Here is an 18537-nt window from a genome sequence, read left to right as displayed (position 1 = left end):
ACGGACGATATTATTGCTGCAATACTTTTTACTGTTTTGAAATACAAATATTTGTGTTGAGCGAAGTCTCCCGAGTACAACAGTACCCCACATGTACAGGTTTTATGGTGTTTTCAAAAGTTACAGCATCAAATATAACGCTTGTGTTTCATTTTTTTCACAATAAAATTCGCCAGATTGCTTACGTTGTCTTTGTGACCCTATGGTAGCCCAAGAATGAAAATTACCCCTATGATGGCATACCATTTGCAATAGTAGACAACCCAAGGTATTGCAAATGGGGTATGTCCCGACTTTTTTAGTAGCCACTTAGTCACAAACACTGGCCAAAATTGGCGTTTATTGCATTTTTCACACACAAACAAATACTAACGCTAACTTTGGCCAGTGTTTGTGACCAAATGGCTACTAAAAAAGACTGGACATACCCCATTTGCAATACCTTGGGTTGTCTACTATTGCAAATGGTATGCCATTATGGGTGTAAATTTAATTCCTGGGCTACTATATACAGTCTCAAAGGCAACGTAACCAATCTGGCGAATTTCAATTTCAAATGTAACACGCTATATTTGACCCTGTAACTTCACAAAACACCATAAAACCTGTACATAGGGGGTACTCAGGGGCGGACTGACAACTTATAGGGCCCTCGGTCAATAGGAGATCAAGGGCCCCCCTCCCGGTGCAAGGTCTTTGTGCAGCTGTCATACAGATATGTGCGCGCTACCCAACATGGCTGTGTGAGTCATGGCGTCCCCCAAACAGGGCCAGATATACTATAAAGCAGGGCTGTCCAACCTGCGCCCCCCCAGATGTTGCTGAACTACAACTCCCATGATTCTTTCAATTAAAAAGATAGCCAGGGAATCACGGGAGTTGTAGTTCAGCAACATCTGGGGGGCCGCAGGTTGGACAGCCCTGCTTTAAAGGGTAAATCCAACCAAAAACAGTGTTTTAATAAAACATTGTTTTTGAGTGGAGTACCCCTTAATAGCTTGCCTTACGCTCCCCCCCCCCCATTAAAATAAAGACATAAAGCAAATTTAATTAAACAGTTCCTCTGTGTTTGTTGGTGACATCACAAGCAGCATCCCCCACATGTTCAAACATACAAGCAGCCTCCAAACACATGTGTTTGGAGGCTACTTGTGGTTGCATGTGTGGGATGCTGCTTGTGTTCCTGTATATCAACATGTTGAATTAGAATTAATTGTTTGACTTGTTTTACCTATTGTACTGCACTGCAGAATATGTTGGTGCTATATAAGTAATTGTAATAATTGTGTTTGTATGTATGAGGAGGCTGTATGCAGTATTGCCATGCTGGGGATGCCTCTTGTGATGTGTGTGTGTATAAGGAGGCTGTATGCAGTATTGCCATGCTGGGGATGCCTCTTGTGATGTTTGTGTAGGGAGGCTGCATGTGGTATTGAATGTGTGGGAATGCTGTTTGTGGGATTACGTGCATACAGTGAGGTTCCTTGTGGGTTTGCGTGTGTATATGGAGCTGTTTGCAGTGTCGTATGTTAGTGGAGAGGGCTGGTTGTGTTGCAGAGAGCGTGTGGATAGAGGCTGCAGTATGTGTGTGGATAGTGACTGCAGTGCATGGGGGATAGGGGCTATAGTAGGTGCAGGGGGCATACGGATGGTGGGGGGGATAGCGGCTGCAGTGTGAGCAGTGAGGGATAAGGGCTGTAGTGAGTGCAGGGAGGGATAGGGATGAGAGTGATGAGGACTGTAGTGGGTGCAGGAAGGCATATGGGTGAGGTGGGTACAGGGAGAGAGAGGCTGAGGAGTGTACAAGAAGGCACAGAGGCTGTGGTGGGTACAGGGAAGGATAGGAATGAGAGTGATAGGGCTGTAGTGGGTGAAGGGGGAGTAGGATCTGGGATGGTAAAGGGGCATAGGGGCTCAGATGGATAAAAAGGGCAGAGGGGTTATGAAAGGGGGCTCAGATGGATAAAGAGGCATAGAGACTGGGATGGGTAAATGGGGGAACAGGTGGTGTTATGGGTGAAGGGGGCACAGGGCCTGGGATAGGAAAAGGGGGGAACAGGGCCTGGGATAGGAAAAGGTGGGCACAGGGGCTGTGATAGGAAAAGGTGGGCACAGGGGCTGGGATGGATAAAGGGGTACAGGGGCTGGGATGGGTGAAGGGGGCACAGGGGCTGGGATGGGTGAAGGGGTACAGAGGCTGGGATAGGAAAAGGGGGGCACAGGGCCTGGGATGGGTGAAGGCGTACAGGGGCTGGGATAGGTAAAGGGGGCACTGGAGCTGAGATGGGTGAAGGGGCACTGAGATGGGTAAAGGGGCACTGGGGCTGGGATGGGTGAAAGGGGCACAGGGACTGTGATAGGTAAAGGGAGCACAAGGGCTGGTATGGATGAAGGGGGGCACAGGTGCTGGGCTGGGTGGGTAGGGCACTGGGGCTAGGATGGGTAAATGGGCATATGGGCTGGGATGGGTAAAGGGGCACATGGGCTGGGATGGGTAAAGGGGCACATGGGCTGGGATGGGTAAAAGGGGCACATGGACTGGGGTGGGTGAAAGGGGCACAGGGGCTGGGATGGGTGAAAGGGGGCACTGGGGCTGGGATGGGTGAAGGGGGGCACAGGGTCTGGGATGGGTGAAGGGGGGCACAGGGTCTGGGATGGGTGAAAGGGGGCACTGGGGCTGAGATGGGTGAAGGGGGCACATGGCTGGGATGGGTGAAGGGGGCACAGGGCTGGGTGAAGGGGGCACAGGGCTGGGATGGGTGAAGGGGGCACAGGGGCTGAGATGGGTGAAGGGGCTGGGCTGGGTAAGGGGGGATATTAGCTTAAACAAAATATTTACTTACCTGCTGTTTGCCAGGGTTCAGCAGATTCTGCAGTAGAGGGCAGGACAGGAAGTGAGGTAACTTCCCCTCTTTCGCCCCGCCTCTTCCCCCTCACACTGAGCTCCGCAGCCATTACATGGAGGAGACCTGGCAGGAGCAGCAGGATCACTGCCAGGTCTCAGAAGGTGGGGGTGGAGGGGGCAACAGAAAGACAACAGAATGAGGTAGGTTGCAGGAGCAACCTATCCCTAGAATATGTTTGATTCTGGCTGGGGAGATCTGTGATCTGATCTCCCAGATCAGAGCATGGCTGTGCAGCCTGCCGGGCCCCTGACTCCCTCGGGCCCTCGGTCCATGACCGATCTGCCCGAGTGGTCAGTCCGCCCCTGGGGGTACTGTTTTACACGTGAGACATCGCTGAATACAAATATGTGTATTGTATTGCAGTAAACGCAAACAGTATTTTGACATCCACAGTTAAAATGTCACATAGAACTAAAACAAAATAATAAATTATTTTTTTCTCCCATTATTTTATATTTTTTTTATATTCAATTATGTTCCATACCTAAATATTTGATGTTAAATGAAAGCCCTGTTTCCCCTGAATAAAATGATATATAATAAGGGGGGATGCATTTAATATGAAAGAGGTGAATTACGGTTGGACAGACATATAGCGCAAATGCCAGGTTTTGTTTACGTTTTGTTCTGTTCACAACTTGTACATTTGGCTGCGGTCTTAAGGGGTTAAGGGGATAAAGAAACAGTCTATTAAAAACAATATTTTCTAACAAAAATTGCTAATGATACACACGTTGCTGTTTTCCTGTCTTTTTAAAAGAAAAAACAAATTGTGTTGTTTAACCTAACGTTGGCAGCAACTGATAACTCTATAGCAAAGCTATCTTCCCGTATTTTAACTGGATGTTGACAGAATCTCAATCTATAAAATGCCTAAACAGCATGATTTAAACTTGTTCATATATATATAAAAAAAGGTGCAATGTACAACCATACCCTAATGCTCTACATGTTATGTACTCCTTGTTTTGAAATATGCAAGTGGATTGCCTTTGGGGTACCACGTGCCTACATGTTACCCTCATATGCACTGCAAAAATAAAGAATTAAAAAAAAAAAAAAAACAATATTTTCAATTTTTAACAAATTGTTAGTTTGCAACATCTCAAAAAAGACAAATTACACAATTTAAAAAATACAACTTTGATTCTGAAAACTTCTAATATTTGAAAATGCTTATAACAATTTGTATAACTGTGTATTTTAAATGATTGAAAACAAAACATTTTTAAAAATCCTGGCATATTGTTGCATTTTTACGCAATTTGTTTTTGCATTTTCTATTGATTTGTAGCACAAACAAAAAAACTTAAAATAAGTTGTTTTTAATCTAGTGAAATACGTTTTTTTTTAACTGCAGTTCAATATAAATCTAAATACCTAACTAATTTGTTGAAATTGAATCAGTATTAACTGTTTGATGACTTAAAAACAAACAAGTGAAAAGGCCAATAGGGGTCAATAAGATGCCATAACGAGGGTTTTACATGCTTAAATCTCCTAAATGTTCAAAACATGTGACTGGACAGCAATTGCCCATGGCATCTGGTGGGGTCATTAAATTAAATAATGGGAGGTGGACAAAACAAACAGACAAAAAAAATGTTCTAATATACACTAGTTAAATCTTTTTTTTGTTTTGTTTTTTTCTTTCTTTCATACAGAACTGTTTGGTTCTTGGTTTGATCATGTTAAAGGATGGATGCAAATGAAAGATGATAGCCGATTTTTCTACATTACATATGAAGAGCTTCTTCAGGTATAAAGATGAGCAGTAGGAAAATGTGTAAATATTGGACACCCAGAAAAAGTAGTCTCTTTTGCTTTGTTTACAAACCAATACTTCCAAAAGTGGATATCACTATTTTTAAAAAGTAGCAGTTTTACTATTTCATACTTTTTACCATCTAATGTTGATACTTGAAACATTAACTTAAATTGTCCATTTGAGGCAGCAGATGTCCCGGCTCCCAAGTTGTTAACAATGTGATTAAATGACAATTACAGCCCCCTGTAGGGTGGTTAACTCTTAAAAAACAGTTAAAGGAACAGGAGATGCTCAGTCCAATTGCCTCAATATTGCCTGAATTAATTATTTTCTTGGCATTTTTGTGGTTGAAGAAAGAATATATTAAATCATAATGCTAACAGGTAAATCAATTTTGTTCAGGTTTTCAACAATTTCTTTACATATTTAAGATCTGTGGGGTTTATTAACTATTACATGACATTTATATCTCGATTATTGCCCCTATTACAGTCATTTGTAAATATGAGCTGTCCTGCCAAAGTGTAGTGTAGTGTAGTGTAGTCTCTTTAACCCAATTGGTGTAGATGATTATACTGTGTCATCAACTGGAGCGGGGTTGTCCCTGTTGACACAGTATCATCATCAACAGCATTTACAATTTTGTCTGCCTGTTTTTTGTCCCTATGGATCAAACTCTTTTGCAATCTTTCTGTTCTTTTGTCAGAGCATTTTAATCAATTTTATTACTGATCAGCATTGCTTCTGACCTGATGAAGAAAGATAGGAAAATTTTGAAAGCTCGTCTTTTAACATGCATTGCTAGTCCAATAAAAAAGTATCATTGCATATAACAATTCACACACACGCACACAGACTCTCTCTCCATGAGACCTACAGAATTATACATCTTCTAGTGTAGCCACATGACAAGTTTGAGATTTGTTAAGAGTTCAGAATGGAGAGAAAGGCTGACAAGTGTTGGTATCCATAAATTATTCCCAGAAGGTTTTTTGGTTTTTTTTGCAATCCTGAGTATTTAATAATTGACTTCACACTTGGAATATGTAGATTCCACTGTGAGACAGTACTTTGAAGCAATACCTTGCAGAAAGTGTAGATACGTTCAATGAAATTGTACTACTTTTGTTTTTTCACTGTTCTCACTTTATTATTTGCCATGATTGTCACGCATAACTAGGACCCAAAATGAAAATAAATAACAGAAATAGAAACAGGTGTATTGGGAGCACAAATTCAAATTAAAACTTGACAAATTAAAACTTCCTGAAAGAAAAGACATTCAAAACATGAATGAACATTTGAAAAAAAATATTGAGAGTTTCCTGCATATCACATCAAACATGAAAATGTATTTTGCAAAGATTGTGTGATCTGCTTTGCATTTGTGAAACATACAATTAAAAACAATAATATGATACAAAAATAATATAGAATTTACCATTGCTCTTTTCTGTGTTTCCAGGACCTCAGAGGCTGTGTGGTTAGAATCTGTAAGTTCCTAGAACAGGATTTAGATGATGCAGCTATTGATTCAGTTGTAAAACATTCTACTTTCAAAGTTATGAAGGATAACAAGATGGCCAACTGGAGCACAGTACCATCAGAAGTAATGGACCATTCAAAAGGATCAATTATGCGTAAGGGTATGTACATTTAATTAATATATATATATACATTTAATATATATATATATATATATATATATATATATATATACACGACTAATCAGTCTCGTATACATCCTGGAACAGGACAGACACATTCTAGAGTTACCATAATTATCAATAATAATAATAAGTTTGCATGATACATTATGTGCCTTATTTCACATGAACAACCACTTTTATTTGATGCTATGGTTCTCTTTTTCCCTCTTCTCCTTTCCCCATCTGGCTCCATGACTTTCACTCTCCCCCTCTCTTTGTTCCTTTATGTTGCTTAATATAAAACGTAAATATTCATAAAGATTTTGTATTATACCACAGTGAATTTGTCTATTTTGGATTTTTAGGAGAATGTGAATAAGGAGCTTAAGTAATTTTCTTTGGCAAGGTAGAAAGCCAAACCATAGAAGTGTAGCACAATTGAAAGTAGAGAAGGTCAGGTGTGGTATGAAACTTTTTGGAGGTACTGGACTAGCTTACTATGCCATGGTTATATGATATGTATTGCCCATGTTGGCAAAATAGCACTGGAATCCTTGCAAAATTGACGAATCGCCACCTAGGTAAAGATTTGACTGGTTTCTAGCAATGCCCATGCCCAAAAGAGTTCCATAACTAATGGGGCTTTTGGACAGCCACATAATGGGAACTCCTGCAGACTGAAAAGGGGGTGCTTCCCCTTGTTCTCAGGGACTGATTGTTCCTCTTAGTCTCTTGTACCTCCCCTCCAAATAGCGCTCTCTTGGCTAGTCGGCAGTGTTGATTTTGGCAGCAAATTTCAATTTAGTTTTAATCATAGTCTTTTGACTAAAAAGCCATTTTCTTTTCTTTTTTTTCTTTTTGTAACATTCTTCATTTTTGTATTTCCGAAAGAGATCAAGGTAGACATATCAGAAACAGAAAACCATATAATAATTATCATGTATCGGCTGACCAAGATTTATAAGTAATCAGGTTGGGAGGAACCTCACTGGCCATGCTGTCACTTTAGTTAGTTAGGGTACATGTGAATAACATTAACATAGGAATTGTGTTCCGTGGCACCCAGTCCAGGTCCCATAGAAAGTTTACTTGCCACGTTTCTCACTAGTGTTTCCAACATACGGAGCTACCTGGGGTGGGAAAGTGATTCGCCCCCTGCAGTCCCCCCGGTTTTAGTGAGGTCACCTATCTGACCTCCCGGACAGGGTGATCAGATATGTGAGTCCGTACAGTATGTCATTTGATAATTAGGATGTACTTGGTAGGTGAGTAAAAGGGGAGGTGTAGTTTGGGGGGGTGGGGTTGGGCGGAAGTGGGGGAGAAAATGAGAAGAGAGGCAAGAAAAGAAAAAAGGGGCTTAAGTAAAAAGGGGGATGGGGAGGGGTATTAAATGTGGGTTTTCGCCTCTCCGGAGCTGTAAATTTTAATTCATTTTAGTTTGTCATATTTTAGTCATCTGAATTTAGATTAGTTTTAGTCTAATTTTAGTCGATTAAATCTCAAACATTTTAGTAGACTAAAATTTGACTAAAATTGTTAGTCGACAAAATTAACACTGCTGGTGAGGAAGTGGGAAAAAACTAGTTGGAAGTTAACCGGTTAATGGGGCTAGCCACGGAGTTCCAAAGAAGTGTGAATAAAATCTGCTGTAGTCCTCGTGGCTCTTGGACTTTTTAAGTGGCCCTGAGGGGAGGCGCTATCGTTGTTTGGTGTGGAGGGGTAGATGCTAAGTGCTAGGGGTTTGGGATAAGGTCTCTTGGGGGAAAATGTGGGGTTTTGGCAGTGATTGTGCCCCTTTGGGTTTGTTCCTGGTTCCATCACAGAAACAAACCATAAGTTCCTGACTGTGGTACTGCATGACTCTTCTACAGACATCTCTGATAAATGTTGGAGATGTAGGGAGAGGACTGGAACTATTATTTGTATCTGGTGGAGTTGCCTGCATGTAGTGTCATTCTGGCAGCAGGCATAAAAGACTTTTGCCTCCATAGTCGGAGAGAGTGTTCTTTCCAAACAGTCACTATATCGATTAACCATGTTTCCACTCTTTTATCCAAATTTAAGAAATCTCTTACTAAACATTTTCCTCATGCAGCTAGGGTAATGATCCCTGCCCTCTGGAAACAAAAAGTTGCCCTTATTGTGGGAACCTTGATAGCTTAATTAGAGGAGATTGTGGAAATAGAGGCGTTGATGACATAACTTTATGGAAGATTGGAGACATTTAACAATAACTGGTTTCCTTGGTGTGACTTTGTATCAAAAATAGGTTTGTGGTGAAGACAAGTGCTCCTTAACTTTGATATAACTTCCTCCTGAAGCAAACCCCTCTTCTTTCTTTTCTCTCCTATCCTTTCTCTCCTACTCTTTCCTATACCTTTATTGTCCTTTTTCTTCACCTTTTTCTCTCCTGGACTTCTCTTCATGAGACTGGCAAACATTCAAGTCATTTTTGCATATTTTCAGATCATTGAGAGTTGTACCTTAATCTAACGGTTTCTCCATCAATGTCACTCAGGAGATGACTCTCCTCATGAAAATTATAGCATTCCTTATTGATTATAGAAATTGGATCTTTCATTATCTTTTCTGTTAAAGGAAGGGATCGCTGATTATTATTTGGTACTATATGGGCTTAAAAGTCAATATAATGCTCTATACTGAAGACTCATTGCCTTTAACGTTTTCTTTACACACCTGTTATTTTCTTATTTCCACCTATTCTTTGAAAAATGAATGAAGAACGATCATCAAAAATATACTCCCAAATCCTTCTTGTTTAACAATATTCCTAACTCAACTACATTTAGAATAAATGTTGCATATGCATTCTTCATTCGCACAAAAGCATAACATTGCACTAGTTATTTAATTCTGAATAACTTCAGATTATAACATCAAAAGGTAGTGAACTTAAATTCCTAATATCTCTATCCAAATTAGCAAGTCCAGGAGAAAATCTGAGATTTTTTTTTTTTTATTTAGATGCAAAACCTGAGCTTACTAAATAACCCCAATATGTTTAATCAGAAGTATCAGTATAGAACATTTTAAGTCATACAACACAATTTCACTTTTGTTACATATTTGAATAAACTTTACAAAACATTTTTTCTCATCATAATCCTTTCAACATATAAACAAAAATAATGTCATGGTAAATATAATTATGTCTAAGGTTCCCCTTGGCAATATGTGATAGTTGAAAACATCCTATTTTCCCCTAGGTCCTTAGAACCACACAATAACCAAATGATACCTTGCATGTTATTCCCTCTCCTTTCTGTGAAGCTATTTGCTGAGTCTACTTGGTTAGTAAGTAGTCTATGGAATATCTGTAGATTTACTTTTTGTGTGAGGGCCACCTAATATGGATCTACTTAGTTACTAAAGTGAGTCACTGTGTACTGATCTAAGCACGGCATCCTTGCGAACCCATTACAATATGCTTATAAAGTTAGATCTATTTTATATATATATATATATATATATATATATATATATATATATATATATATATATATATATATACACACACACACACACACACACACATCAGCCACAACATTAAAACCACCTACTTAATATTGTGTAGGTCCCCATCATGCTGCCAAAACCATTCTGATGCATCATTGCATGGACTCCACAAGACCACTGAATGTGTCCTGTGCTACCTGGCACCGAGACATTAGCAACAGATTCTTTAAGCCTTGCAAATTGTACAGTAGGGGCCACCATGGTTCAGATTCTCTTCCAGGACATTGACAGATGCTCAATCTGATTGAGATATGGGGATTTTGAAGGCCAAGGCAACACCTTCAACTCTTTGTCATGTTCCTCAAACCATTCGTGAACAGTTTTTGCAGAGTGGCAGGGTGTATTATCCTGCAGAAATAGGCCCCTGACATGAGGGAACACTACTGCCATGAAGGGGTGTACATTGTCTGCAACAATTTCTAGGTCAGAACTTGTCAAAGTAACATCCACTTGAATGTCAGGACCTAAGGTATCTCATCAGAACATTACCCAGAGCATACCATTGCCTACATGGGCCTGCCTTCTTTCCATAGTGCATCCTGCTGCCATCTCTTCCCCAGGTAAATGATGCACACACACCTGTCTATCTGCCTCATGTAAAAGAAAAATGTGTTTATCAGACCAGGCAACCTTCACCCATTTCTCCAGGGTCCAGTTCTGACACTCACATCCCTATTAAAGGCGCTTTGTGGGGATATTTATGGGATAGTAATAGTAAACAGTTGAGAATTGCCCACTATTTCAATTCTCAGATCCCAAAGATTGTTATCGTGTAAGTGAAATGTATTCCATATAAATAAAATCACAATTTGTTATAAAAATAGATACAATTTATTGTGACATTGTAAATATTAATAATAAGTAACATGCGTGACAATAATCAATGAATATTCAGTATAACATGAGTATGCAATACAAATGGCAATACATTTTCCACTGGTGAAGACAAGATTTATGAAACTTACACACACAGCTTGCAGCTTAAGGCCATAGAACTTTAGCTGACAGTTAGAATAACCCTTTCAATGCTGGTTAGACCTCCTAGGTAATTAAGACCTATTCTCATGTAATTTTAAATAAAATAACATTTAAACCAGTTCATTAGTCATTTCCTGGAAAAATCCAATAAGAGTAATCTACCATGTTCTTTAAGCAGAATTTTAACTTGCCTGAACAGATATTTTATCTTATTTTAGAGCAAATCAATACACCTGGATAAATATCACGATATGCTAACATGTGATATGTCACATAAATACATAATTATTCATTTCTATCTGCAGAATAGAATGCTTAATTATATATTCTTCAGTAAATAAGATTTCTAAATATCGAAATCTGATCGTGATTTATCCAGTCATATATCATGCTATTAGAAAATTTTAATTAAATTAGATTAATTAAATGAAACCAGTATAATTACCAGTTGAGTAGACATTCTCATCTGATGAGTAGGTAGTCTCAGGAACTTGTTTGGATTTCTCGCTCTGACCCTGCTTCTTTGCTCACTTTGACTTAGCCTTGCCCCCGACTGCTCACTCTTTTGCTTCCTCTGCATTGCTTTGCTTTCTCTGCATACCTCTCTCTTCCCTTTGTCTTAACTTTTTAAAGGAAAATTCACTAGGTGATAGACCAATAGAAACATTGGATGTGTGATTACCTTCCAGATAACAATTTAAGTATTTGGTCTATAGAGGGCAGTCTCGTCCCTCTAAACATACCTATCCAGGAAAGAGTTAACTTTTCCTGGTGGCTATTTTGACGTCATTTACCTTATCTTTATGGTTATTTATAATTCAAGTTTTCTGTCATTTCAAAGAGTTTCCTTGAATTTTCTTCAAACTATGTGTCTCCAATTCCTGCTGTAATTCTAATATGACAGTTCGTAAACTTAGTCTCACCTTTCACTACAATGGGAATCTTGTAAAATTTAGAAAGTAAAATTAATTACTAAGTCTTATCTGTCACACATGTCTGGGTTTAGAATTTAGACAGTCTGTCCATCCCCCGTTCTCATTTCTTATCAAAAGGTTTGTATATACTAAGCATTCCTTAGCTTCTGTCAAAGTGGTTAGTTTTACAGAAGGGATAGAAAGTGTCTTTTGTTAACTTGAAAACTTGAAAATAACAAAATGGAATCTTCTCTGTTCAGATTGACTCTGACAATATACATTTTAATTTCTATCATAGCACAAAATGTCTGCCGATATAAATACCCTGACAGCTTTCAAAGGTAGACAGGGATCATCATAGGCACTTTGAGCGAGTTGCGGCCAAGCAGCCCCATACACCGCAAACTTCAATGCACTTTGTGTTCTGACACCTTTTTATCATGGTCAGCATTAAGTTTTTCAGCAATTTGAGCTATGTTAGCTCTTCTGTGTGATCGGATGGCTAGCCTTTGCTTCCCATGTGGATCAATGAGCCTTGGCGCCCATGACCCTGGCGCAGACTCACCAGTTGTCCTTCCTGTAACCACTTTTGATAGGTACTAACCACTGGGAATACTCCATAAGACTTGCTGATTTAGAGATGCTCTGACCCAGACATCAAGCCATCAACATTCGCCACTTGTCAAAGTCACTCAGGTGTTTGCTTCCCCATTTTCCTACTTCCTACACATGAAATGTAAGAACTGACTGTTCACTTGCTGCCCAATATAGCCCACCCCTTGACAGGTACCATTGTAACAATATAGTCAATGTTATTCAATTTACTTGTCAATGGTTTTAATATTGTGGCTGAACAGTTGTGGCTCATACTCATATTTTCTTATATTCTATATTTTTCAGGAGTTTCTGGAGACTGGAAGAATCATTTCACCGTAGCCCAGAGTGAATATTTTGATACGTTTTATAAAGACCAAATGAAAGATTTCAATGTGAAACTTTTTTGGGAAGATAACTAAAGTAAACTCTCCACTTGAATGGCCTGCAAGATTTTTTTACACACAAATGTATATTTTTGGATACTTTTAGATAAACTTTTACAATTATTTGTTTTCAAAAAATATAAATTTAAAAAAAATCAGAAAATATCAAATATATATAAAAAATAGCAAAATCAAGCATTTTAAAAGTTTATCCAAAAATATTAAAACCGAGGCCACTGGATCCAATTATAATGTAATTAAACTATAAATAAATGTAATTAAAATATAAGTGTAAAAAAATTCACATGTACAATTGTTTTCATGCTAAAATACATAATAGAATATAACATTAATCATAAGTGAGTCTTGCATATTACATTGTGTGAAAATGCTACAAATGTTAGAATAAAATCTGCAGGCAAGACTCTTTTGGACTTTACTGTTTTTGTGTTAGTATATCTAATTATATGTTTTATCCTTATGTCTGTTAGAATACCTATAATCAATAAATGTACAATTTTGTAAGGTGCTTTGGATAAAAAGCCCAGTAGCAAAACTGAATGGGAAAATATGTATTAAATAAATAAATGGTTGTATTTGATGCAGACAAAAGTGAACTAACCAAATGCCTGAGAGAAAAGTTGTTTTATTTTTTTTATTTTTTCAACTCCATTGCGGAGACCTGACTAAGAAAATAAGGTGGTGAAATTGAAAGTGTAAGAGAAGCATGCCTGATATATCTGACTTTGTGTTCAACTGGGAACTCAAACAATGAGCAAGCAGAGCAAGATATTTTTCATATTGACTGGAGATCTTTCAGATACGATCCACTCATGAAAAGTGAGTTCCAGTATTTGATCAACCACAGTACAAATCAGTAAATAAAAATCACTTACACCAGCAAAGGTTCAACAGTGCATTGTCAGTAATCTTGAAATCTATGAATAGCAAAAATATATCCTGGAGCCCAGATTTCAGTAGATCCTCAGTTCAGTGGCGTACCTACCACGGTCGCAGGGGTCGCAGCTGCGACCGGGCCCCTCACTCCAGAGAGCACTTCTTCACCCAAGAGAGCACTTCCTGTCAGACCGGGATGCAGCCCCCCCACGTGTTCCTCCTGTCATAGAGGGGCCCAAGAAGTGGTCAGCTGGCCACCTAATGCACCCGCCTGGCAAGCAGCGGTGTTCCTGGCAGAGACGGCAAGGGAGCTGTGTTCTCACTGCTCTGGTCCCTCGCACGCCTTTTGCTGATGCCGGGAGCTGGAATATGATGTCATATTCCGGCTCCCGGCATAAGTAGACCGCCCATGTGGCGTGAGGGAGCAGAGTAGGGAGAACACAGCTCCCTCGCCATCTCTACCAAGAACACAGCCACCCGCCTCACTGAAGCCCCACTGGACCCCAAGGACAGATCCACGCCAGCTCTCCAGGTAGGGAGGCTGGGTGGACAATTTTAAAAATATGAATAGTTTGTTTGTTTGTGTCTGTGAGTGCATGTGTCTGTGTGTCTGAATGTGAGTGTGTCTGTGATTGTGTGTGTTTGTGTGTATATCTTTGAGTGTATGTGTGTATATGAGTGTGTGTGTTAGTGCATGTTTGTGTCGGTGTGTGTGTCTGTATGTATGGGTCTCTGTGTGTGTGTGTGTCTATATGTATGTGTGTGTCTACATATATATGTGCATCTGTGTGTGGGGAAGGACATGGGGGGGAGATTTGAGGGGGCAGGGACATATGGGGGGACCCCAGTGCAATTTTCGCACCGGGACCCTGTGGCTTCTAGTTACGCCTCTGCCTCAGTTCATAAATACCCAGCTTTATGAAATACAATCCATCATAAAAATTATGGCAGAAGACATTTGGAAAACAATTACATGGCCTACACAAAAATTAAAAACAAACAATTCCTTAAGCCTTAAAAAATTAGGGGACAAAAATAGCTTTGATCTGGCCACCCCCACTATGTATTTAAAAGGTGTGACCCACCCACTGTTATTTAACCCCTTAAGGACAGAGCTTCAGAAGCTTGACTTACGCTTAATGACACAAGCAATTTTTGCATTTTCTTGCTGTTTGCGTTCAACTGCAATTTGCATCTCTCTCATTTATTGCACCGGCACATATTATATACTGTTTTTTAAAGGACAGAAAGGGCTTTAATTTGATATAACATATATATATATAAATGCTTACTTATTATAAAAAAAATACAGAAAAATGCAAAAAAAATGAAAAATATTGGTTTTTTTTACAGTTTTTGCAATAATAATGTGTGCATAATTAGTGCAGGTTAAGGAAAGTAATTAAAAATAAATTCATTTATTTGTTCTGATTTACAGAATATATAATGTGTCTGGGATTTTAAGTTTTTTTTGGTAGTTACAGGTCACAAAGCACAAGGAGTAAAATAAAATTTTAATGTGGAGCGATTTTAGAATTTGGTATGTTTGTCTTGTAAGCCTAATAGCCATAAAATAAAACAAAATTGCCACACAAAAGTATATATTTATATAAAGTAGACACCACAGGCTATTTACCTAAGGTTGTTTTGACACTTTCTACGTAGCCATTTTACCGCCAACCTCTGCTAAATATTGGAGTAAAATTGTGTTTTTTGGGGGTTTTCGCACACAAACTTATAACAAAGAACTTCTCAAATGTATTTTGTAAAGTTGGTGTGTGCTATTCCTGTACAAAGTTTTATTATGTGTTCAGTTACTTCTGATGAGTACAACGGTACCCCCATTGTATGTCGTTGGCACTATTTCGTGAAGTTACAGTGCCATATAGGAGACCTATCCATTTCAGTATTCACAGTAGAATTTTGAGAGACGGATTTAATGAGCCTATGTGTCCATTTGGGGTATTATAACAGTTTGACTGTTCAAAAAAAACCCACAAAGGCCTACCATTTGTAAAAGTAGACACTCCAGGGTATCTCATAAGGTGCATATTGTGCCTTAACATGCCCCCATTATTTCACCAATATATGCCAAAGTATGTGGTAAAAAATAATTTTGTGCGTTTTTTACATATGGATTGCATTTTTGCTAGGCATTGTGTATATTTCACATGTGCCACTAAGTTCAAACCCCCCAAATTATGCTCAGCTAAGTCTTCTGAGTAAAATGACACCCCCATTGTATGTCTTTGGCACTATTTCGTGAAGCTACAGTGCCATATAAGAGACCTATCCATTTCAGTATTCACAGTAGAATTTTGAGAGACGGATTTAATGAGCCTATGTGTCCATTTGGGGTATTATAACAGTTTGACTGTTCAAAAAAAACCCACAAAGGCCTACCATTTGTAAAAGTAGACACTCCAGGGTATCTCATAAGGTGCATATTGTGCCTTAACATGCCCCCATTATTTCACCAATATATGCCAAAGTATGTGGTAAAAAATAATTTTGTGCGTTTTTTACATATGGATTGCATTTTTGCTAGGCATTGTGTATATTTCACATGTGCCACTAAGTTCAAACCCCCCAAATTATGCTCAGCTAAGTCTTCTGAGTAAAATGACACCCCCATTGTATGTCTTTGGCACTATTTCGTGAAGCTACAGTGCCATATAGGAGACCTATCCATTTCAGTATTCACAGTAGAATTTTGAGAGACGGATTTAATGAGCCTATGTGTCCATTTGGGGTATTATAACAGTTTGACTGTTCAAAAAAAACCCACAAAGGCCTACCATTTGTAAAAGTAGACACTCCAGGGTATCTCATAAGGTGCATATTGTGCCTTAACATGCCCCCATTATTTCACCAATATATGCCAAAGTATGTGGTAAAAAATAATTTTGTGCGTTTTTTACATATGGATTGCATTTTTGCTAGGCATTGTGTATATTTCACATGTGCCACTAAGTTCAAACCCCCCAAATTATGCTCAGCTAAGTCTTCTGAGTAAAATGACACCCCCATTGTATGTCTTTGGCACTATTTCGTGAAGCCACAGTGCCATATAGGAGACCTATCCATTTCAGTATTCACAGTAGAATTTTGAGAGACGGATTTAATGAGCCTATGTGTCCATTTGGGGTATTATAACAGTTTGACTGTTCAAAAAAAACCCACAAAGGCCTACCATTTGTAAAAGTAGACACTCCAGGGTATCTCATAAGGTGCATATTGTGCCTTAACATGCCCCCATTATTTCACCAATATATGCCAAACTATGTGGTAAAAAATAATTTTGTGCGTTTTTTACATATGGATTGCATTTTTGCTAGGCATTGTGTATATTTCACATGTGCCACTAAGTTCAAACCCCCCAAATTATGCTCAGCTAAGTCTTCTGAGTAAAATGACACCCCCATTGTATGTCTTTGGCACTATTTCGTGAAGCTACAGTGCCATATAGGAGACCTATCCATTTCAGTATTCACAGTAGAATTTTGAGAGACGGATTTAATGAGCCTATGTGTCCATTTGGGGTATTATAACAGTTTGACTGTTCAAAAAAAACCCACAAAGGCCTACCATTTGTAAAAGTAGACACTCCAGGGTATCTCATAAGGTGCATATTGTGCCTTAACATGCCCCCATTTTTTAACCAATAGATGCCAAAGTATGTGGTATAAAATTATTTTGTGCGTTTTTTACATATGGATTGCATTTTTACTGGGCATTTTGTACATTTCACATGTGCCACTAAGTTCATACCCCCCAAATTATGTTCAGCTAAGTCTTCTGAGTAAAATGACACCCCCATTGTATGTCTTTGGCACTATTTTGTGAAGCTACAGTGCCATATAGGAGACCAAGCCATATCAGTTTTTACCGAACTTTGAATTTTGACGCTGGGCCTATGTGCAATTTCCAAGCATCTTAGCAGGTTTTAAATTTAAACTACACCACAAAGGCCTACCATTTCTTAAAGTAGACACCCCAGGGTATTTCAAAAGGTATATTCTAAACCTTAGTGTAGGATCATTTTTTTGTTAGTTTGAACCAAGTCTTGTTGCAATTAGCATTTTTGTCTGCCTTTTTGACACACACTTGGAGATGTTATTGTATATTTTGCTATCCTTATGTGTGCTGTGGCAGTATAACACCTAATATGTTGCTCAGCTATGTCATCTTAGTGCAACAATACCCACATGTGTACCTTTTTCATGGTTATGTGGATGTTGAAGGGGCACATTGGAGACCAAGCCATATCAGTTTTTACCGAACTTTGAATTTTGACGCTCTGCCCATGTGCAATTTCCAAGCATCTTAGCAGGTTTTAAGTTCAAACTACCCCACAAAGGCCTACCATTTCTTAAAGTAGACACCCCAGGGCATTTCAAAAGGCATATTTTAAACCTTAGCGTAGAATCATTTCTTTGTTAGTTTGTACCAAGTCTAGTTGCAATTAGCATTTTTTTCTGCCTTTTTGACACACACTTGGAGATGTTACTGTATATTTTGCAATCCTTATGTGTGCTATGGCAGTATAACACCTAATATGTTGCTCAGCTATGTCCTCTTAGTGCAACAATGTGTCACGGGCAACGCTGTCACGGATTCCAAAACACAGACAGACCACAAAGAGAGAGAACACAGAGAGAGAAACTTGTAATACCGGTCCTTAGAATGGCCGGGCTATACAAGCAGAGAATAGTCAAGGTACAAGCCGAAGTCAAAGGGGTAAAGAGAAACGGAACAACGATAGGACAAGCCGAGGTCAAGGATCAGAGAAGACAGGATAAACGGGAGACAAAGCCAAGATTTGGTAACCAGACAGTTGACTATTCGGCCTGGGTGTGGAAAACTTTAAAACAATGGCCAATACATAGGCCAGGCTGAGAGGGGCAA

At 39.0% G+C, this 18537-nt stretch overlaps 1 protein-coding gene across 1 annotated transcript in view; it reads left to right on the top strand.

The window, feature by feature from the left end:
* LOC134577323 (sulfotransferase 2B1-like) overlaps positions 1-13333 on the top strand; it is a 104817-nt gene extending 91484 nt beyond the window's left edge. Inside the window, exons 5-7 of the mRNA XM_063436027.1 lie at positions 4571-4665; positions 6140-6320; positions 12653-13333. Coding sequence (XP_063292097.1) covers positions 4571-4665; positions 6140-6320; positions 12653-12768 — 392 coding nt within the window. The 3' untranslated portion in view covers positions 12769-13333. The remainder of the gene's footprint in view (positions 1-4570; positions 4666-6139; positions 6321-12652) is intronic.
* Positions 13334-18537: the final 5204 nt, after the last annotated feature.

Source organism: Pelobates fuscus, chromosome 11 (genome assembly GCF_036172605.1).
Source record: "Pelobates fuscus isolate aPelFus1 chromosome 11, aPelFus1.pri, whole genome shotgun sequence".
Lineage (NCBI taxonomy): Eukaryota > Metazoa > Chordata > Amphibia > Anura > Pelobatidae > Pelobates > Pelobates fuscus.
This window is presented reverse-complemented; position numbering and strand designations above follow the sequence as displayed.